Source organism: Daucus carota, chromosome 7 (assembly GCF_001625215.2).
Source record: "Daucus carota subsp. sativus chromosome 7, DH1 v3.0, whole genome shotgun sequence".
NCBI lineage: Eukaryota > Viridiplantae > Streptophyta > Magnoliopsida > Apiales > Apiaceae > Daucus > Daucus carota.
This window is the reverse complement of record NC_030387.2, coordinates 29,944,598-29,966,717: the sequence shown is the minus strand read 5'-3', so window position 1 is coordinate 29,966,717 and position 22,120 is coordinate 29,944,598. Positions and strand designations below refer to the sequence as shown.

The 22,120-nt window shown below is 35.2% G+C and overlaps 4 protein-coding genes across 5 annotated transcripts; 1 reads left to right on the top strand and 3 right to left on the bottom strand.

Annotated features, from left to right (window-relative positions):
• Positions 1 to 1,503: 1,503 nt before the first annotated feature.
• Positions 1,504 to 2,998, bottom strand: LOC108195576 (desiccation protectant protein Lea14 homolog). The gene is made up of 2 exons (XM_017362554.2): positions 2,691 to 2,998; positions 1,504 to 2,076 (listed from the first exon to the last, which is right to left on the bottom strand). The coding sequence occupies exons 1-2, from the start codon at positions 2,888 to 2,890 to the stop codon at positions 1,641 to 1,643; spliced, it is 636 nt and encodes a 211-aa protein (XP_017218043.1). The 5' UTR covers positions 2,891 to 2,998; the 3' UTR covers positions 1,504 to 1,640.
• Positions 2,999 to 5,738: 2,740 nt separating this feature from the next.
• LOC108195393 (desiccation protectant protein Lea14 homolog) lies at positions 5,739 to 6,943 on the bottom strand. Its single transcript, XM_017362352.2, has 2 exons — positions 6,567 to 6,943; positions 5,739 to 6,258 (listed from the first exon to the last, which is right to left on the bottom strand). The coding sequence occupies exons 1-2, from the start codon at positions 6,761 to 6,763 to the stop codon at positions 5,970 to 5,972; spliced, it is 486 nt and encodes a 161-aa protein (XP_017217841.1). The 5' UTR covers positions 6,764 to 6,943; the 3' UTR covers positions 5,739 to 5,969.
• A 1,383-nt stretch (positions 6,944 to 8,326) lies between these two features.
• On the bottom strand, positions 8,327 to 9,762 carry LOC108195724 (desiccation protectant protein Lea14 homolog). Its single transcript, XM_017362694.2, has 2 exons — positions 9,408 to 9,762; positions 8,327 to 8,742 (listed from the first exon to the last, which is right to left on the bottom strand). The coding sequence occupies exons 1-2, from the start codon at positions 9,611 to 9,613 to the stop codon at positions 8,487 to 8,489; spliced, it is 462 nt and encodes a 153-aa protein (XP_017218183.1). The 5' UTR covers positions 9,614 to 9,762; the 3' UTR covers positions 8,327 to 8,486.
• Positions 9,763 to 11,834: 2,072 nt separating this feature from the next.
• On the top strand, positions 11,835 to 22,047 carry LOC108194331 (E4 SUMO-protein ligase PIAL2). 2 transcript variants are annotated; one of them, XM_017361284.2, is made up of 17 exons: positions 11,835 to 12,088; positions 14,210 to 14,282; positions 14,863 to 14,928; positions 16,475 to 16,540; positions 16,659 to 16,738; positions 17,378 to 17,429; positions 17,507 to 17,578; positions 17,775 to 17,842; positions 17,917 to 17,965; positions 18,088 to 18,172; positions 18,254 to 18,355; positions 18,468 to 18,510; positions 18,672 to 18,723; positions 19,781 to 19,897; positions 19,962 to 20,264; positions 20,349 to 20,528; positions 21,265 to 22,047. In XM_017361284.2, exons 1-17 carry the CDS (start codon positions 11,943 to 11,945, stop codon positions 21,784 to 21,786), a joined length of 2,076 nt encoding a protein of 691 aa, XP_017216773.1. In that variant the 5' UTR covers positions 11,835 to 11,942; the 3' UTR covers positions 21,787 to 22,047. The 2 variants fall into 2 exon arrangements, with proteins under 2 accessions (XP_017216773.1, XP_017216772.1); XM_017361283.2 differs by having other exon boundaries at positions 18,459 to 18,510.
• The last annotated feature ends 73 nt before the right edge of the window (positions 22,048 to 22,120 follow it).

Sequence of the window (22,120 nt, the reverse complement as noted above, 5' to 3'; positions counted from 1 at the left end):
CTTGGGAAGTATAGGTCTTGATAGGCTTTTGGTTCGTGGTTCAGGGGTTTCAGCAGGCTGATAACAGGAACAAGGGAGAAAGGGAGTTATATTATTGAATCTTTTAATCGTTGATATTATTGATTAATAATATAATCTCTTACCAGTTGGTAGGGGACCAGGACGTAGACCATTAGGGTTAGGGGTCGAACCTGGCTAAAATTCTTGGTGTTGCTAGCATACTGCTTTACATTATCTGCATTGCATTTATCTTATTAGCAGGCTAACAGTTTACTCTGAAAATTAACAGCAGGCTGTCATTGACAGATTAATTATTCGGTAACTTATAAAAATCGGGTATATTAGCCATAACACCTATTCACCCCCTCTAGGTGTGTAATTTCAATTTCAGCATTTTTGTTGAGGGCAAGAAATGAGCTGCTGCACTCATGCAAAGTCTAAATATTTTAGATTGAATTAATTATGTGTTTTAGATTCAACTGGAAATATTTTAGATGGTATTTAATATTACATATTTTTGATAAATATTACCGATTAGATATGACATGCCCCTGTCGTGTGCGCTTGTTTTTTCACATTTATATTTAATTTAAACACTTTCCGGCTAGGATTGTTTAGAAAACTACTTCCACTTTCCCATTTTAGTTGTCACATTTGATTTTGTGCCGGTCAAATTGACTAAAGTTTGACTGAAATTTATTAATATTTTATTAATTGACAAAATAAAAAAAAAATTATGTCACTGGAAATAACTTCTAATCTACTTTAAGATGTAATTTTCAGTTTTTAAAATAATGAGTGAGTAACTTATAATTTTTGTTCAAAACTTAATCAATTTGACCAACAAAAATAAAAATTTGACAACTAAAAAAGATGGAGGAAGTACTCCCTCCGTCTCTTTTTATCTGTCCATTTTGGAAAAAAAAAACACATACCAAGAAATACTTGATTGTATAAACTTTTTCATTAAATACCTCTAATTAATATCTTGAAAATGGTGGAATACCCCTACTTTATGTCTTGAAAACATGAATTCAACCAAGTTTTAAATAAGTCAAGCCTTGAAAATTGAAATTATGGAGATATATTTGAAAAATTATCATTAAATTAGTTTTGAAAGTATAAATGGACAGATAAATAGGGACAAATTTTCACTTCCAAAGTGGACAGATAAATAGGGACGGAGGGAGTAATAAATAAACAAACATGTGGGCCATAATGCTGAATATGCTGTATAATGGGGATTACTTATTTCAGCATTTTTGTTGAGGGCAAGAAATGAGCTGCTGCACCCTCATGCAAAGTCTAATTAATATCTCGGGAAAATGTTCAGTTGTGATTTCAATTCATTTCATATGTTTTCGACAAAACTAAATGAGCAAGTTTCGATCAGATAAATTAAAATTTATAGATTAATTTGTAATCTAATGAGTTATTCTCAAATAGATGCTCACACGACATAGATGTCGATTAACCAAATTTTAGATCATGACGAAGAAGCACTTCACGGATAAAAATTTGATGAATATATAAATTTAACCGGACTGTGTTTGGCATATGGCTTATTTGCCAATACTGTATTTATATAAGCCAAAGTAAGCGATCATCAGTATATGATGGCATAAAAAGACCTATTTTCTTTATAAATATTTGGCTTTGTATCTAAGCATTTTTTCAATAATTTGTTTTCGAACCTCATCAAATACATTTAGACATGCTCTTGAGAAAACAATTACTACTGATTTCCCGAACGGCAATAATAAACGAACCCACGATAAAATTGATAGATCGGACAAAGCAGGAAGTTTGATCTGGCCTTGGCTACAAATCGGAATGGTAATATTTCCATGAACCGGGACATCGAGGACAGAATTAATCACCAAGTCGTAGTCAATATGCACATTCATGACAAAATTAATTCCCAGCTCATAGTCAATGTCCCAATCTGCAGCAATGTCTCGCACCAAATTACTCAGCAGCACACTGTGCGGCACTTCCATTTCCAGATCCACTACGATTGCATCGTTCGCCATAATCGATCGTCCTGAGTTCGAAGTAGTTCCTGAGGCAATTTCCCTGAATCCAGCAAGATTATTTAAACCTGAAGTGCACCTATATATATATATAGAGCTGTAAATGAACCGAACTGTTCGGTAAGTTCGTTCGGTTCGTTAAAATTATCGAACAATTGTTCGGTTCATTAAGATTTTGTTCGAGTTCGGTAATAGTTCGTCCGAGTCCGGTTCGTTTACAGCTCTACCTATATATATGTCTATTCTCCATATGAAAAATCTCCGGTTAATCATTACAAATTTTCGAGTTCTATTCTTAGGGAGATTGCTAATACTAATGTTCTAAGGACATTTTTTCTGTTGCATATATAATAGAGGACATAGGCCAATCCATTATATATAACATTAAAAAGTACCTAAGAAGAACTGGTCCAACTCTTGAAGAGGACATAGGCCAATGGCGCCCAATACTAATATATTGGTGGTACAAAATATTTCAATTGATTGTTAATATCATTCAAATTCATTACATATAACACGAATATAAGTCCAATTACAATAATTTTGTGGGAGTTCAATTAAATTTTATAATATTGATTTTTTTTTATTTTAGTTGAAAACCTCTCGCCCTATTATAAAAGAGAGAATGAAAATGAAATGGGAATACAAAAGACAAACCTGTTGGCAGCTTTAAGAGCGTAAGAGATCTCAAGAATGGGGACGGGAGTACTAAATGGATTAGTGAATGAGACCTTGGCGTTGTAAGTGACATGCTCCAGGCTCACATCTTTCAGACTCACATCACTCACCCTTGCTCCAGGTTTCTTCGTCTCCGCAGCATTGATCTCTTTCTCCGTATCCAACGATATTTCTGCCATTTGCTCTCCTGCAAAAATTAACAATATGTAGAAGGCTAGATAAAAAATTTATGTAGTGAGAAAACTTTCCATGTTGTACATGCTGCAGGTATGTCTTATATATGCATAGAGATGATGACAAGTTTTTTGAGTACTTACAATTGTTATGGGTTGTTGCAGGAATCCTCGTGTTTCTAGGTGGGTCATCCTCTTGGCGTTGGTTAAGTTGCTCGGTTTTAGACGAAAATGTAATCTAAAATGAATTATGCATGGCAGCATGAGTACTAAAGACTGGAAACAAGAAGTCCGAGCTGTTCTAAGCTTAACCAAAAAAAGGTTACTTATTACCTAAAGTAAAAGAATAGATTTGAAATCTCGAATTGAAAGGTGATTTTCTTTTCTCTCTTGTTTTGAGAGTCAACTCCCGTATAATAGGAGCGGTTTCGGTTTTATTGGTGCGGTTCGGTTTATAATAGGAGCGGTTTCGGTTTTATTGGTGCGGTTCGGTTTCCAAACCGTGAAAAATCCAAAAAACTAAAAATCATGACATCAACACGGAGAAAACGAAAGAGAAAGTAAATGAAGGTGCAAGCCTGCAAGGTGTTTCCTCAAACTTGCAATGAAAGGAAGCATAAAAACAGTTACAGCCAGATAAAAGGTTGATCACTAGTCTAGTCCTGAGATTTGTGCAAAGCCGCAAACTGATTCAGGCATATATCTTCTCTATCTACATTAGAAAATGAGCCTACCTCTGCTCTAAACCATCAACAAGAATCAAACAATTATACAGCACGAGTACTAGCAGCCAACATTCCAACTGGTGCCAAAGTTCATGCCTAGTTTATATATTTTATGATACATATGATTTATATATTTAGTTTAAATATATAAAATAAATAATTAAATAAATATAAATATTATTGCGGTTCGGTTCGGTTTGTATTCGGTTTTAAAATTGCCGAAACCAAAACCAAAACCTAAGTATCGATGCGGTTTTTATTCGGTTCGGTTTTTGTTCGGTGCGGTTTTATTTGGTGCGGTTTCGTGCGGTTTTTGCGATTATTGGTTCGGTTTCGGTTTTCGGTTCGGTTTCTGCTCATCCCTACCCGTATTAGGTTTCAGCCGTCACTTTTCCACCTCCCAGATCTTCATTTTCTCATCAATTAACCCATTCGCTTTCGCATCCCCTCTATTATTTTACTAGTTTTTCAATAAAACCAAGATCTAATCTTGTTTGAGTACCTTGTTATCAAGGTTGTGTGCCCATCGTTTTGGGATGTCAGTGTGTGCCCATCTTTTTTGGATGTCAGTGTGTTATATTTTCGTATTTTTATGTGTTTTGATGTGTCGTTTGATTATCAATCTGAAAAGGATTTATACGGTATTTTGGGAGATCGGTAAGACTCGCATCGATTTCGGAACGATGGTGAATACCGCAAGAGCTCACCTTTCACAACAAATAATTGTTCATGTTTTGGGGACGTTTGGTGCTCCAAGATCCGTTGATTTGACTGATAGTTCTGAATATTGGGCTACAAATGATGCTTACGTGAAGGTCAATTGCGAGACTACTAGTTTCATAACTGATGTAGGTTGGATTGCTTGAGATATTATTGTAATACTTTTTAGATCAAAGAATATAAATATGATCTATTTGTTAAGCGATCTGAAAACAAAACGACTATTTGTATAGTTCGTTCTTTGTTTCACAATCAGATTGTAGTTGACAGTTCGGGGGTTTGTCCCGGCTGGGTTTGCGATTCGTATTAATAAAATCCTTTGTTTGTCAAAAAAAAAGAAAAAAGAATAGATTTGAAATGATACTCCCTCGGTCCTAACTGGTTGTTTAGTTCATTGTTTTCATTATTTGCACTTATTCTGAGGTTCTTATAAAGTATAATTCGATAATGGTTTTTTAATATATATTTTTGAATAGTTTAAACGTCAAACTTTTGCACGTATAAAAAAATTTAAAAAAAATTATGAAATCATATTTTATAAAAATCTCAAAATGCGTATCAAAAATTAACATAAAGAATCTATTGGGAAAGAGTGAGTAAGTAGGTTAGAACATATATGTTATGAAAATATTCAGATAATATGACTTATAAATTATATAAATGCTTGGTCAATGAGGTAAAAGAGAATGATCAACGGGAGTGATACAGCGCACTGCAGAGAGCTTAAAAAACATAAATGACGATGGAAACAATGAGCAAGGACATATTCTGAGCGCCTGCTAAAGTTCAAATTTTATAGCAGTGGCGAGAGGTAATGAAATATTAATTTCTCCTGGAAAAGGATTTGTTAGGTGCTATAGCAAGAGGTGATTTGTAATCTATACTTATTTCCTGTTAGAAGTGGGATTCTTTTCGTGAAAAATGGGAAGCTTCCGAGAAGAGAAGTTGGATGTTTAAGTAACTAATTGTTTTTTCTAGGAACCTCTATTTTATTTTTATTTTCTTTCCTAATATTTCTTTAAATTACCAAACATTCAAACAAAAATTATTCAAAAACATGAATATCTTTTAAGTCCCATTATCCAAATATTTTAATATCAATTCTAGTCTATTTGTCATTTGTAATCCATTTCTTTACTTCAAGTAATAAGTAATTTTTTTTAAGTGTAGACGAAGAGCCATCAATAAGAATCAGCATCAATTATTAAAAAAAAACTAGTTAAATTAGAAGGGTTAGAGGAAGAAACCTGAAACTGGCTGGGAACGAACCAGAGGACACAAGTAACCGATACAATTCTGCGACGCAAAATCATGAGACTGATGGTCGGTTTAACATTTAACCTACGTTGAACAGAGTATATGCTTGGGCTTATACAAGGACTTGCACAAAAGAAGCAACGCAAAGTGTGTACAATAACAATAAAGTGCCCATTATTCATTATATATAGTTCCAGGAGAGATGTTCAATATTGACATGGCAGCCGATCGACTATATATGTAGAGCCGAGGCTTGTAGGAGTGTAGGACACAAATACACACAGTCCCCGGAGGGATACAATAATTATATTCAGTAGTAGTACACAAATTATTTAACTTCTCCACCAGAAGTACTGAGTTCTGATTCATCCTTCATTATACGCTTAAACGGTCACACTCAGATTTGTAGTGAGATTAGCCAAAGCTGATAGATCTTTCAAAGTGGGGAGCTTCATCTGGCCCTTGTTGGAGATTGGAATGGTAACATCTCCCATGGCTGGTACATTCCCAACAACATTGATCTGCAAATCATAGTCGATGTCCCAATCTGCGCCAATGTCCCTGGCCAAACTCACTAACATGGTAAATGATACCTTCATTTCGAATTCTAGCTCAGTCGTGGTATTTGCCTTCAGTGGCTCCGGGTTCGGACTAGTTCCTGAAACAAGCTCCCTAAAAACCAACAAAAATAAAATCCATTAATGCATTGACCTTCTTGAAGAAAATATGTCAGTTAATCCTAATTGTTTTTTGTTCTCCGTTCTTAAAATATAAATGTCGGGTTCCAGTGTCTTAAAAGTTAAAACTGAGTACATTTTGATAATTTAGGCTTATATACCTTACAAATGAGTATTTGTTCCAATACTTTTCGGGATGAGCCAGAGTAGAGGAGTTTTCCGGGACAACAGAGGATAAACCCACCACTTGCGCTGTCCCGGGAAATTTGTGAATGTAAAAGAGGCAGAAAATATATAACAAACCTGTCAGCACTTTTGAGAGCATAAGTGATCTGAAAGATGGGAAGAGGAGTAGGATATGGATTAGTCACTGAGATTTTAGCATTGTAAGTGACAAACTCAAGGTTCACATCTTTCAGACCCACATGAGTAATCTTGGCTTCTGGTTTCTTAGTCCCCTTGGTCATGGCCTCTGTAGCCTTACCTAGTAATCCTTCCATAATCCCTGCAAATTAACTAGCTAGGAAAGCTATATATTTAATTAATTAGATAAGCAGTGTGAAATTTTGTAATGAAGAACAGCAGCTGGTTCTGCATGTATTTATACACGTAGATGCATGTGAGACTTTTGGGTTTGCATTATTGCATTGCGCGTGAAAGTTGTTATTTCCTCTTTGATTGATGTGAATGTTGCTAGGTCCTTGGCGATAAGATTTTGCCTGAAAAGTTAGTTATTTTAAATGAGTTTGCTAATCAGTTTTAACTTATGGTTTATGTTTTATTCACATGTTAAAATTTACAAGCAAAAAGAAATGCGTGTAATCTTCATAATTAATCATTCAACTAGCGAAATCTACTTGCCTTGTTTTCTAGTTTAAGTGGCCCTTTCAGCTTTTGGATTATCTGTTTGTCTCGGATGGGATTCCTGTATATATGTATAAGAGGCGTTTGGGTGAGTTTAAAATAAGTGCTTCTTGCTTAAAATAAATAAGTGGAGTAGAGAAGTTAGAAGCATGATAAGACATATAAGTGATTAAAGTGTTTGGAAAATAAGTAGAAACCCTGAAACAAAAGCTAGCATTCCTAACTTTTTATAAGTGCTTCTTGACTTTTTACACAAACGGTACGAATAAGTGCTTCTAACTTATAAACCGAGAAGCCCGGCTTAAAAGTTGCTGCCAAACACCCACTAAAATTGTTCAGAAAAAGAGGTATATAAATTATTTAAATTAGTTATATTTAACTCATTAAATCTTTAAATTCGTTATTTTATTTGATAACATTATTTTCCTCACTTAGATGTTAATATGATGTTATAAAAACATCTATAATTTTATATTTAGTATCAAATATAATATCTTGTTATTGTACATTCATATTCAGGTGAAATTTTTTAACTTGAGTACTGTATTAGCCTTGCTCTAAGACTAGTCTTAGTTTTGTATCTAACTTGCTCGTCTAGGCAAAGATCAATTTTCCGCAAGATTAATGTCTCACCCTCATGTATGTAAAGATTGCATCATGAGATTGGCATTTACCTTCACCCATCAGCTTGCCTGTTAAGGCAATTTCTAGTAACATAAGGTGACTATTGCATTCACTTTGTTGGATTCATACCCAAATTAAAATTTCTTGATATGATTTTACATATGTGTGGTTCTGCGTGTCTATGGATACTACCATTATATTCACATTATCCTTTTTAAATACTAGCAAATAGCAATGTCAAGCACACATATATGTGTTTAAATCTTATATGATCAGCTCAATTTTTATTAAATCACTTATTATATTTAACTAATAGTAATAAATAATAACTTTATGTGTTTGAGTGAAAAATTATTTCAATTATTAATAAAGAATATGATGGTTGTCATGGCGTCGCCTCGCCTGGTCACACAATATCTTTACTCGGGTCAAAAGATAATTTGGACGAATATCTTGATGTCTAGCTCGCTTACAAGACTTGACGAGGAATTAAAATATGGTAATTTTTTATTATTCATAAATAAGAAATAGAAAATTTTATCAAATAGCATCTGCATTTTGGAAACTGAGACTACAAAATAAGACTATAAAGTATAAACCATATTTATTCATTGAACGATGGAGGAACTGGTTATCAATTCATCCTTCATCAAACAATATATATATATCATCACTTGAGATAATACAAAATGAAAAACAAAGCAAAAACATCAGACACTGAGCGAACGCACACGTTTACTTGGTCCATAAATCGGAGAAAGTAGGGAGCTTGATCTCGCCTTTGCTGGAAACTGGAATGGTAATGTTTCCAAAAACCGGGAGATCAAACACAAAATCAATTCCCAATTCATAGTCAATATCCCAATCTGCACCAATGTCTTTGGCCAAGCTCAGAAGCACACTATGTGGCACCTTCAATCCTACGTTTAGCATAGTCGTGTCGTTACCCTTGAGTGATCCTGGGTCCGGAACAGTTCCTGAAGCAATCTCCCTGAAACCGAAAAGGTACAAACAACAATCAACATATGTATCACTACAAGAAAAGCGGACAAAACAGATCAATAAAATCGATCGACCACGGTGGTTGGAAATAAAGCGCACAGAAATAGTCTCGACCTTGTATACGTTAAGGTAGTGTTGTGTAGAATTAACGAGAGACTCATATATCGTGCAACATGTTCATCAGCTTATATTTGTTTATGTTTCTCAAATTATATAGCAAAATATATTACATAATAAATATTTGTTCAACTAATACCCGGTATAAAATATTCTTATGATAATTTACAAGGCCCTTGATTGTACTTCCCCGTTCAAATAACATAAAGGGCCTTATTATTCTTTCCTTGATCATTTATGTTAATATAACAGAACATAAGATGCTACGTACAGCTCGCCACCATTATGTCATAATCTATTATCACAAGTCGATTTATGTCATATTCTAACATTTTATTCTAACATTTTCTAATCCACCAGAACACCTTGCCACCATTTTCTAGGTTTTGCCTCGATAGATCGAGTCGCAAATTAAATCCAACCGTGTTTCGAAATACGTATTTTCCCCTACACAACCACTTTTCATTCCATCTCAATTCTCACGTGATCACGAAGACTTCTAAAGATTTGCAAACTGAAAGGGTGGAGATAACAAACCTGCCGGCGCTTTTGAGTTTGTAAGAGATCTCGCAGATGGGAATGGAAGTACTATATGGATTACTAACAGAAACCTTAGCGTCATAAGTGATGCACTCCCGGCTCACATCTTTCAGATCCACGTCCGTCACGGACGCCTCTGGCTTCTTCATCTCCGCCACCTTCTCCGTCACGTACTCCTTCGCCTTATCAAGGAATCCCGCCATTTTTAACCCTCTTGCAGATCAACCAAAGAAAAATTTGTGTTTGTAAATGTATTCTACAAAATTAATTAATGTTGTATGAAGAAACGCAGCTGCTTCTGCATGCGTATATATTTCGCTACGTGAGAGTTGCTTGTGTTGCATGTCCAATTATTGTGGGTTATCACATGTACACCTCGTATTTATAGCTCCCTCGCGTGATATCAGATCTAGTAATTGGCTATATATGAAGTATAATTGAGAAATCCTACTCCATTTATATTCCCTTTTCTTTTCCTTAAACTTATATTTTATTTTATTTATACTATCTATGAATATTTATATTTTCATGTAAGTTGCAAATTTAAAAATATATATATTATGATAAACTTAATAAAGTTAATTATTATATATATTATGATAAACTTTTTGAAATAATATATTCCCTCCGTCCCCCCTCAATTATTTACATTGGGGGATGAGGATTCGGCACGCATTCTAATACCCTCATAAAGTATGGTTTGATATATTATTTTGATCTTTTTTTCTTTTAAATAAAAGTTTGGTATTTAAATTTTTATAAAATTTTTTTAAAAAAATAAGTTAAAAAACTATACTTTATATGCGCCTTGAAATGCGTGCCGAACAGTGTAAAAAAAATGTAAACAAATTAGAGGGCAGAGGGAGTGTATAACAATAATTGCAATTATATTTGTTATAAATTAATTTAAGTTTTAAAAAAGATAAATATTACTTTTTTGCAAGTAAAATAATATTGATATTCATTAAAATAATATTGATATTTATTTTTATATCATATATATTTTATGACTAGTCACATATACTCTATAAAACTAATGCATAAAGATCACATAACTTCTAGTTCGGAACTATTTAGTCACAAAATTAACGGGAAGTATTAGATTTTTTAATAAAAAATTCTCTTTATTCACCATACTTAATGATTTTTCTTAAAATCCAACTAAATAACAAACATAAACTCTATCGGCATAGGGTCTTCTTATCTCTCTTCTTTAAGCCTTGCTTGTTAAGACAGTTTTGAGAGTAATTGTGGAGAAGTCTAGAGACTTTGCATGCATATATATATAGTCTTCCAGACCCTCCCACTCTTCCACAAACCTTGCTCCTATACACGCTTATCTCATCTTTTCCTCTCCCTTCTGTCTTGCAATGGCTACTAGCAGAGCTCTGCATTGGTCTCGTCCCCGCCCAGATGCGCTCAAAATCAATGTTCATGGTCATGCTGTCAAAACCCCTCTCAGCAATGGTAACTCAATGGGCATGGGTGCTGTTTATCGTGATTCCGACACAGATATGCGTCTTCTCACTACGGGGGTCATTCCAGGGTTGACTCCTTTAGGAAATCAGTTGTGGGCGATGTACGTTCCACTCCGCAGAGCCATTGTGCATGAATTCAAGGATATCATTCTTGAGACGGACAACTACCAGGCTTACATGACGATCAAGCATTTCAGAGAGGGTGTTGCTGCTTCTGTCTTTGATGTCACTGACCAGTTGGATACCCTCATAAGAGACAAGAGTCGCAAGTGCACAGTGGCTTACGTCCATCCATCTCGTAACAGAGTCTCTCGCTTCCTCGCCAAACTTGGCATGGAAACCTGTAAGGAGCTGTATACTTTTGATAGGCCTATTGGAGGAGTGGAAGAGCTCCTCGATTGGGACCAAGGTATGGGAGTGCCGCATGCAGCCTACATGGATATCATGATCCCTTATGGCGCCCCAGATCCGGTGAACTTTGATATAAGTGTTCCTCTTGTCGATCAGATTGACGACTTGGGTTTGGGTCAGCTGAATGCTCCGAGGTTCGCTCGCTCGGAGATGGACATTGATGAGATGGAGGACGTGATTGAAGGCGCGGTGGAAGACTCGTTCGTGGCAAGTTTCGGCCCCAATGAACCCAAGGATCCCCTCTGGGCATATGAGCCTCCAATAGGTGACATGGATTAAGTCTGTTGCTAGTCAGTGGAATAGAGGCTATAGTAGAACTCTATTCTTAGTATTATCTCTCCCCAGAAGCTTGTCCTAGTTCAAGTAGTATGCTCTCCTAGTTTTAGTTTTAGTTTCCTAGTGTTAGTATTGGCTCTATCTAGCTCTAGTCGCTTGTTCAGGCTGTTTATAAGTTTGTTGTTGGCGCTCCGTTGTACTTACAGTGCCCTCATTTTCAAAGTGAGGCTCTGTCCTTTTATAAAATATCGAATTATCAAAAAAAAAAAAGGAGAAAAAAATAGCCCATGGAAAGTAATAAAATTCGGACCAGGCTTTAACCGCAATAAAGAGTGTGTTGTTTGTGTGGGGACACTTTTGAGTGAAAATGGAAGCTCCGAGAAGAAGCTCCGGTAAGAATAGCGTGTCGTCGCAGCTAATTGGGGCCGCCGTTGATCTTTTAGCATTGTATAATAACTCCGGTAAACTCAATGATCCTCGTCTTCTCAGCAAGCTTTGCATTACTATGACCAGGTCTCTCTCTCTCTCCCTCCCTTTTGTAATTTCTCTTGTTATTGATTTGTGTGATATATTATTTTCAAGGAGAGAATGTTTTGCCCTAAATAAAATTAATGTTTAAGTCATTTTCTTCTCTTGCATGCGCACTGTTTTGATATCGTGTATACCTTTAATAATTTGTCTGGTTAGTAGTAAATGTTAGAGAATGTGTGTGTAATAGTTTGATGTAATGTGTATTCTTGTTTTTATTTTCTTGATTAGCACTACTCTTATCCTCGTAATTGTGTTACCTTGATATGATACGTGTGCTTTCATTGAGTCTTCCCTTAGGCTCCAGCTGCCACATTAAGGCAAGGGTTTTGGTCCATGACAATCGATTGTCATCGAGATCTTATCCAACACACAGCTCCATTACCATCAGATTTGTATTTCAAGGGCTGGAATTGAAACCTGTTTTTTTAAGTATCCGCTATAATTTTCCGCGGATAAGGGAAAGTCCCTATCCGCGGAAAATACTTAAAAAAAACGAAGTTTTAATCTGGACCCTTGAAATAGAGATCCGACGGCCCTGGAAGTGTGTGTTAAATAACTTGTCCCTGACAGTTGTCAGGGACCAGGACCCTTAACGCAAAAAATTATAATTTTAGCTACGGTTTAGTGAGTTTTAAGCTCCCTTGTAGCTGATTTTGGTCCATTGAGCAGAGACATGAGTTGCCTATCCTGGGTGAAGGAACATTTTAAGTGGATCAGCTCCCTTCCCAATTTTATATGTTTATGTCTATGACTATGTCTTGTGTGTACAAGCAGAGAAGTAAAATGAGGCTAGTTTAAGATGTACCCTTGTGTTGATTCATTGTCTATGTATAGACCTTGTGCTTTTCAGTCTCAAACTTTTTGAATTCATGTATGTTGTTGCTAAGATTATAACAATGTCTAGTGATAAACTGTAATGATATCTAAAGATAGGGATTGGTCGATTATAAATTTCGATTGAAATTCTGTAGTAATTTGACAGATTGTTTGCTATTGATATATCTATTTATTGGGAAAGTCGATATATATACTAAACGTTATGTGTAACTAATGAAGTGAAACAGAGAAGTTCAATATGCAGGATTTACCATTTATTTGGATTTCTGTTATTTTTGATACAAAATGTTAATGTAGTTTTTATCCATTTTAGATAGTAATATGAAACCTCTTTAGGATACTTTTGAAGAGAAAAGTAAACTACATGACGTTGAATATTGGCCATTATTCCTATTTCTTAATCTATCTAGGTGACTTGCTCTATATATTGTTTATAATGAGGTGGACAAAGAAACATTGGTGGGTTTAAATATTTTATATTTACATAATCTGAGAAATTAGTGGAACATGGATCCCAACTATAATAGGAAGTAGGAAAGTACCATGGTAGTGGTAAAGAGAAATGACTGATTGATTTATGTGTTCTTTTGGTGAATATTTACTTGAGTTTCACCAATTCGTGATCGATAGTGAACTTCGGCAACCATTTAGACAATAGGTATATCATCAGATTCTAAGAAATTTGGAAACCACTTGTATAGCTTTACTTAAAACAAGGAATGAAAGATATAGATAATGTGAAGAATAACAAGTAAGACATTATTTTTTTAAGATTATAGTTACTGCCTGCTAATACATAAATCAATTATAGTTACTTGAATTGGTTGTTAACAATAACAGCAACCAAGAAGTAGGAGTTGGATTCTTGTAGTGTTTATTTTTTATTTTCCTTTTGAATAAGCGGCTGAGGCTTTTTTTTCTTCTTTTTGTGCATGTGTACATTTGCATGTATTTTGATAAATTAGCTGCATAGTTTGCCTTATAGTATTCATGATAAGAGTCTGTCTGATTACTCTTTTATTTTACTGATACATAAAAGTATATCTCGTTGACGTACAAACATTCTCCTCACTCTCTTTGTACTTATCTTGCACCCTTGCTACAATTTTGACTCAGCTACCCGAGCTGTTTTTCTTTTCTTTCCTGTTACCTACATTTTACATTAGTTTTTGTATTATGTGAAACTTTATGTGTGCATATAGTAATCTTGGCCTGCTTTCTTCCATATTATTGCTTTTTGATAATATTTTTTACTGTCAAGCACAGAGGTATTGATCATGCAATTGCCAACAATGAAGTTCCTATTAAATCACGTGAATTGCCTACATTATTGCAGAAGGTGAATTTCCTGGACTTCACACATTTTCTGTCGAGTATTGTATGTGCTAAAAATTGCATATAATGCAAATACTGCATACTTTAATACATGCTCATTGCTTAGACCGAGGACTAGTATATACTCCCTCCGTCCCTCCAGGATGTTTACGTTCACTGTTTGCACGCATTTTGAGGCTCCTATAAAATATGGTTCCATAACCTTTTCTTAAAATTTTCTTTTTTCGATTAAAAGTTTAAATATCAAACTTTTATTCAGAACTATACTTCAAATGAGCGTTGAAAATTGTGCCAAAAAATAACGTAAAGAAATGAGGGGGACTGAGGGAGTATAGTTCAGCATGGTAAAATTGGAAATTTTATTGTTTTCTTGTTCTCAATGAAAAGTGAAGACTGGTTTATGTTTAGAGAACCTATTCAGGCTCTAGGTGGAAACTGAATGCATTTTTTCAAGAAGCAATTTTGTATGTGATAACATTAGGCAGACTAGTGTAAGTGTATTTCAAGTTGTATCACAAGCTGAACAGATGAATTTTTTATTTATCTAATATTTTCTCTTTGTTTTTCCTGTACTTCTAATGTAGATTAATGTATGGAAGCATGACCTATCTGTTGTAATACCTTTTATGCTGCTCATGATGTCTGTCAAGGTACGCCAAAATAGAAAGATATTGCATCATCATATTTGACTTTAATGTTAAGTAGATTCCATAATGAGGTATCATCTGCCGCAACATTTAACTTCTTATACACTACTTGCACATGGACAAGTGGTTGGCCTTCAAACATATGCAAATCTCATTTTCTCCCTTATATGTTAGAAATGTTAGGAAACCTTACAAGCCAGACTAATTAGTATAGAAGTTTAGCCTTTCCTGTATGAGGTGGTTGGAAAATATTATTATCCATATGGACAATGGAGTGCCTGGGGCATTACTAATGATCTAAAAACAGCGAACAAGCAAAAGGAAGGTGTTTATAACATCCCATATTAGATACGTAAACATATATTGTACTAAATAATGGACAGCTCTAATATAGCGATATTACTACCAATTTGTACTGGAGCACATTGGTTTGTGGTTGATAGCCAAGGATATAAAAAGAATGTGCGCATCACAGTTTCTAGGCTTTACATTTTCAAGCCTTAGTAACCTATAGGCTTTAATTAAATAGCATGTTTGATGATATTCCTTCTTTTTATACATGGGAAGGAAGAATGTGATACTTTTAGACCTTCCCAGAATGTCATATAGATGCAATTTCATTTGCCCCTAAATATACAGCAATCCTTTTTGGTGAAATCTGCACAAGATGGACTGCTTGGGAAGTTGAGGACAAGTATTGCTTGATTTTCATCTTGATATTAAATATAGTAATATTATTACCTCTGACTTGATGTTTATGCACTTCTGTCAAACTCGTCAGAATGTTCTTTTCTCATAAACTTGAAACACTGAATGAAGATTAAATTATAGATAGTAAGTTAAAGGCTACGACTATCTCTATATGTATAAAGCAGTTATACTGGCAGTAGTTTCTTGACTTCCAAATCAACAATGGTGCAGTATACATTCTACTATTCTATTAAACAGCTAAACAAAGTAGTCTCATAAAAATAACTGTTGATTGAACGAATATCAGTAAAAGGTGTTTTGTCTTTTTGCACTTCATCCCCACCATTATTTAGGTGTTAATGTGACCATGTTGCACTTGGGCATTAACTTTTGAGGTTTGTATTTAAATGATCAATTATCAAGACCGAGGCAACGAAATTTTCTTCATTTTGAGGCTTTCTGACAATACAAAAGTAAGTTCCACTAGAAAACTCTGACTCCCCCTTTCTGAGTGGTTAAAGCGGCATCTGATATTATTATGTTGCAGTTTTCTGAAGGAAAAGGGTACAGATTTATAAAGATCGAGTCCCACTTCTTTTGTGCTGGCTGGCGCTAGTAGTAACCTCAGACAACCTCAGACTTTACTGTATTTACTGAAATGACACTAAGCATTTGCAAACTCTATCATGTAAAAACCACAGTAGACTTTTAATCTGTGTACTAGCTAGATTACATATATGGGGCACGAGCCATCCGTATTTAAGAAAGAAAATATTTGGGCACTTTTTCCTTGATCTATAATATGTCATTATGTGGTCCCGATTTTCTTCTGAACTGATGCTGCAACACTGTTTGACAGAATGCTTGTCAAAATGGATGGTTCCAGAAGAAAGAGACCGACGATCTTCTTGCATTGGCCAATGAGGTAAGCTGAAAATTTTTGCCTAAATTATCATTAAGTGCCGACAGCATGGGATGTGTGTTGTTGCCTTGTTGGTGTTCGGTGTGTAGTCCCCTTGACAAAATTGATTGGACATGCATAGGTCAAACGATTCTTCTCCACCGATGATGTGTTACAAGGACCATGTCATGCTCTTCCCTCTATTTCCCAGATTTTGTCTAGGTATGCATATACTTTCATTATGCTTTGTTAATGTGAACCCTTCTGATAATTCTGTTTGTACAATAATGATATGTAGATTAGCAGTAATATAACTGTCACTTGTACCATGATTGTCAGGTATTAGACAAGTGCGATGAAAAGTTATTTGGCTTGAAATTTGTTTGAGTATTTACCATGCATTATTATCATCCACACACTAATTTTCTTTTCAACATCCAACATTTGTTTTTTAGCCATCTGTAATTGACCATACCAAAATCTCTAGCATTGTAGTCTAGTGGATGCCCTCTAAAGGTTAAGTGTTTGGGCTACAGTGGAGGCATGTGTGTTTGAGTGCTTAAATTTCTGTAATTTACCATGCTTTAAATGATTATGATACACAATGGGTTTGGTCTAGTAGTTATCTCTACACAACTGAAATGTTTCAACAGGTTAATGGTTCATTGCTCACTGCCCAAAATAATTTAAAAGATTAATTGTCTTCAGTTACCAGATCAGCATTCCTTAGATTATGGAATGGTATTAGTCCTTATCTAGGTATAGCATTCGTACAACATATATACTTCTCATGGAGATCACCCCTGATCCCTTTGATCTCAAGTAAAGAACAAAAAATCATTGTGTGCCTTGTCTTTGCAGATATTATCCGAGGTTAAAGATTGAGAATACACTCTGTTTCACTGAGGTTAAGGTAAGTTTATATATGATTCGATGATATTCATGATTGCATTCAAAATATCTTTTTAAGACTTTAATTTCTTACTGTAGCCTGGATATAGAACCATTGTGGCAGACTTCAACTTATCACGTGGTGTGGTGGCTTCCATGCGTGAAATGATAGTAAGCAGAAATACTTGGCTTTGAACTCCTCATACAAAGTTCATGATGCTAATTTAGTTCCTTATGACACCAAGGATTTGCTTCTATCACGTTTTCATCTTTGTTCTTCTTCCCTTTTCACTTATAGGTCTTGTAACTAACTAGCTTTAAAATTTTTAGATTTAACTTCACCTCCAATGTTCTGTTTCTTATGCAGGGAATGATTGTAGTCCGGGTAGATGCTATAGATACATCATCATGCATTATCACTCCGCAGGAAGTGGAGTATGTCATAATATCAGTATTTTTTCTACTTTCATGCATTTAGTAATTATCTGACTGCAAATACTTATTTTCAGCATTTTGCTTAATGGAAAAGGTGTTCTAGGAAGGAACAACACTTCCATGGTCAGTGTAGATATCAGTGAAACATTATCAAAGGATGTTTGTATCTCTTCCATAGCAAATTTTTAATGTACTGTAACTGTAAGGTTAATATGGTATGTACATGCATGCGTTATCTATGACAGGAACCTGTACCTCTGGTTCCAACAGATGTGACTGCAATGCTCAAATATGGAGTCAATCTTCTACAGGCTATTGGAAATTTTAATGGTATTTCTTGGACTCGTAAATTTTGTTTGTTTATCAAACCATCAACTTCAAGTTTTTCATTCGCTTCTGAAACATGTACAGGCCCTTATATTATTGCCATTGCCGTTATGTGTGTGATACCAACTTCTGGCACTCCCCAGTTGCAAGATTATGTTCAGCCTGTTGTTGCTTCTGGCGACACAGGTAAGCGAATTCATAGATGATAGGTTAAGGCCATTGCCTTTTTGTGATTCAGTGTTTTGAGAATGTCTCTTTCATACAAAACTAAGAGAAGGTTCTTTTGTAGCAAGTACAGATATGGAGATGGCATTACAAACATCACTAAATTGCCCCATAAGGTAGGAACTCTCTTCTTATAGCCTTCTACTCTTTCCTTATAGCTTTCTAGGGGGCCTTAATTTGATATATTTAGTTCTCCTTATTATCTACATTAATTAATATTAGTGCAATGTCTCTTCTTATACGCATGTTGTCCCATTTTCCCATTTTCATTTTACAGCAAAAATCGGATGAGAACTCCTATTAAAGGGCATCTCTGCAAACATATGCAGGTTAGTTTGTTTTTGTACATGCTCTTTTCTAGCAAAGAGAGTAATCCTTTTTGCTGTCCCCTATTACATTTGTTTGTTCATAAAATGGAGTCTAAATCAAACAAAAACATTCTTTTTAAACCTTTGGTGGAGATCTAAGAACCACAAATGTTGAACCTACATTTGATCAAAGTCAGAGTTCTTCGCAAGGGTTCTCCAATTCCTTTCAGTGTGTAGTTCTTGTTATCATGAATTTACTTTAGGGTTCACTGTTCCAACCTAGCGTGTAGTTCGTTTCGTTTATACAAAGATGAAAGATGTTGAATTTTGTTGACTCCTAAATTTTAATGCCTAATCATGTTGTATGTTTGTACTTTCTGTTCAAACTTTATACAAGAACCTGAGCAGAGTTTGATTTGCCTGAGGGTGACCTCATGTAGTATCCTGAGGTTAACAGGTCTTTCAATGTTAATAGAAGGGTAGTATCCCGAGGATAAAAGGTTTTTCAATTTTGATATAAGGGTTATATCTAAAATTTACTAAGGAATAATTTTATATTGGCAAATATGCTGCTCTGAATTTGTAGTAGAAATTATTATAACCTCAAGAAACACCCCGAGGTCAACCTCAGGGTGCGTTCTCATTAATTATGTATCAGATCTTATGCAATTATTTATCTTTAATTTGTAATTCAGGAAGCTCTTAAAATTGTAATTTAGTTAGATTTCCTATTGATATTACAAAATACATATACAAATTTAATTCAATTATGTTAAATATTATCCTATTATTCACTTAATATCTAAATCTGTTACTCGGTGTTGACTGTTAAATATAAACCTATATTCATTCGTTATTTAGTATGTTGGTATGCCTTGTATCTTTCTAAAAAGTCAAATATAATTCAACATTCTCCATTATGTTGCAGTGGGTTATTTAGTATATTACTTAAAAGCAGCTATAGGATATCCCAAACTACAGCCAACTTGTGCTTCATGACACTAATCTTGTTTGTATATGCTTGTAGATCTTACGCGCATCTTGACTTAGGTTGTTAGTTTTAATTCTTGGCATGTAGTGCTTTGACTATGACAGTTACTTGAGTATTAATTCAAGAAGGCCTTGCTGGCGGTGCCCTCTTTGTGACGAGCCAGTGTCCTGTATAGACATACGCATTGATCAGAATATTGCCAAGGCAAGTTTGTTTTGTTTATTCTTCTAATCGTCTTCCCACATACACTAATGTACTTGTCTATCAGGTCCTGAGGGAGGTGGAAGAGGATACTGATCATGTACTTGTATCTAAAGATGGATCCTGGAAGGTTGTATCTGAGATCATCGATCCATCTTTTGGGTCAGCTAGCAAGACCCCGGAATTTCGAGAGGAGAAGCAGAATCAAAGCAACCCTATAGGAAAGAATCTATCCAGAGACGAAAATTATAGTCAACAAATTTCTCCTACCACAAATGTTGAGCCCTCTAGAGTCAGTATGCACCAAAATACTAGTAACTCTAGTAGCTTGGCAGCTAACTGTACAAATTTGAATGACCAGGGCAAAAAAGTATGGATAAAAAATAATTGTTTACTTGTATTGATTGCTGATTGGACATTTTTTTTTTTTAATTATCTCCTCTGATTGTAACAGAATTCAAGAGTCACGGGCACCAACTCCAATGGCATGTCTATTGCTATGTCTCCAATTATTGATTGTAGAGGATGCCATTCACTTCAAAAGGACACAGAGCTAAGGAAACAATCTTCTTGGTCTTGTATCAACACTTCGAGCTCGGCTAACCCTTTATCGGTGCAAGGTTCAGTGAGCCAGGTAGTATTATTGTTTACTTTGCTCTGTCAAATAAGTTGCAAGTTTTATTTAAACCCTGAACTATGTGACTAAAACCGGTGTTCCTTATTTCCTTTTGTTGTCCTAGAAAGTGGTCTAATTCCCCATGGTTGTAGTGTTGTTATGTTTGTATATCTTAGTCCAACCTGTACTTCTTTGATATGAAATTGTGTGAGCCACAAATTGAAGAACCCACAATCACATAAAAAGGGGCTGCTACAGTTTTGAGAGAAATTAAAGATAAAAAGGGGCTGCTACAGTTTTGAGAGTAATTAAAGGTGCTATATATGCAAGGAGCATAAACTTACTGCAATATGAAATATCCATAACTTAAATTTTGCTACTCATGGTCAGGCAGTATGCATAAAGCATAATCAATCTAAATCTGACTAATGCAATTTATGGGGTGGTCCACCACTCCCTCAACCCCACATACTAATAGAACCTACATAGGTTGATTTTTTATTCTTCGGAGTCGATAAGTCAAGACATTCTTCTCCCACATTAGGGGGCATGGAAAAATTGCAAATCTTGTAATATGTTTGTACCCACACTAATCAACCAGTGAAATTCTTTTTAACTCTATGTCTGGTCAAAATTTTAAGCCCTTAAAATGCATTTCCTTATACCGGTATACGTCTAAGTTTTTCTCCCTACAGGTTTATAATATTCCACAGCTGGGAAGGGATTTCTTGTTACTGACTAATGTTTGTGACAGGTAAACAGCCTGCCTGTGCAGAACTCAAATGCTTACATTCTTCCCACAGTTGAGCAAAATGGATACTGCCAGAATTCTCGAGATACACATACATATCAAAATTCGAAGAACTCTAGTAACAATGTTTGTGAAGCTGTTCATGTTCAGCAGGTACATTCTCAAAGAGATGATGAGATTCAAGCTTCACTTAACACCCATAATAGACAACCATCAGTTTTAGACACCTGCAGTAAGCAGTCGAGACCAGAAAGTGAGCAGAAACAGAATATGCACAGAGAAAAGAACCAAGTATCTCATGAAGGCGGGTTGGTGGAACTTCCATCCGAGGGATGGAGGCCTTCTGGAAGGATGAGAGGAAGCCTCCAGGGTCAGGCTTATGCAGAGGCATATCGCCGGTTCATTAAGCAACCAACTCAACCTGTTGGAGCTTCTGAACTACCTTCCAGGTTAATGGCAACTCTGTCTGTTGCTAAAAGCCAGCGTCCAAATATAAAAGCTTCTGCGCAAGCAACAAATCAGTGAGGTTCTGACAATGAAACAAATCCTCCAGGAAGCTCAAATGCTTTTCCCCAGACTAAGTCAACTGTAAAAGGCTGGTTCTCAAGATTTATGTTTGTATTTTATCAAAGGATAAATCTTTATGGCCATTCTGAGCACTATCCTTTATTACATCAAGTCTGGAAATGGAGAAATTGTTGTTGTCGGAGATGCTTCCCGTTAATATATTAAATATGTTATGTACAGTATATATTAGTCTAATATGAAAATGAAAGATCATGGCAATTTTTGTTGTTTGTGTTTAATGAAATTAGCAAGTTTACTTTCTTCACCGGCATACGTATTAAGGAATGTCACA

What these genes read in the sequence shown, in the direction of transcription:
- LOC108195576 (XM_017362554.2), bottom strand. Translation starts at nt 2,890, where the DNA reads ATGGCAGAAATATCGTTGGATACGGAGAAAGAGATCAATGCTGCGGAG. An exon ending in GCTCTTAAAGCTGCCAACAG is followed by an intron (nt 2,077 to 2,690) that starts GTTTGTCTTTTG and finishes TGCTGGATTCAG; the next exon opens with GGAAATTGCCTCAGGAACTA.
- LOC108195393 (XM_017362352.2), bottom strand. Translation starts at nt 6,763, where the DNA reads ATGGAAGGATTACTAGGTAAGGCTACAGAGGCCATGACCAAGGGGACT. An exon ending in GCTCTCAAAAGTGCTGACAG is followed by an intron (nt 6,259 to 6,566) that starts GTTTGTTATATA and finishes GTTGGTTTTTAG; the next exon opens with GGAGCTTGTTTCAGGAACTA.
- LOC108195724 (XM_017362694.2), bottom strand. Translation starts at nt 9,613, where the DNA reads ATGGCGGGATTCCTTGATAAGGCGAAGGAGTACGTGACGGAGAAGGTG. An exon ending in AAACTCAAAAGCGCCGGCAG is followed by an intron (nt 8,743 to 9,407) that starts GTTTGTTATCTC and finishes TTTCGGTTTCAG; the next exon opens with GGAGATTGCTTCAGGAACTG.
- LOC108194331 (XM_017361283.2), top strand. Translation starts at nt 11,943, where the DNA reads ATGGAAGCTCCGAGAAGAAGCTCCGGTAAGAATAGCGTGTCGTCGCAG. An exon ending in TGCTCATGATGTCTGTCAAG is followed by an intron (nt 14,929 to 16,474) that starts GTACGCCAAAAT and finishes ACTGTTTGACAG; the next exon opens with AATGCTTGTCAAAATGGATG. An exon ending in CTTCCATGCGTGAAATGATA is followed by an intron (nt 17,579 to 17,774) that starts GTAAGCAGAAAT and finishes TTTCTTATGCAG; the next exon opens with GGAATGATTGTAGTCCGGGT.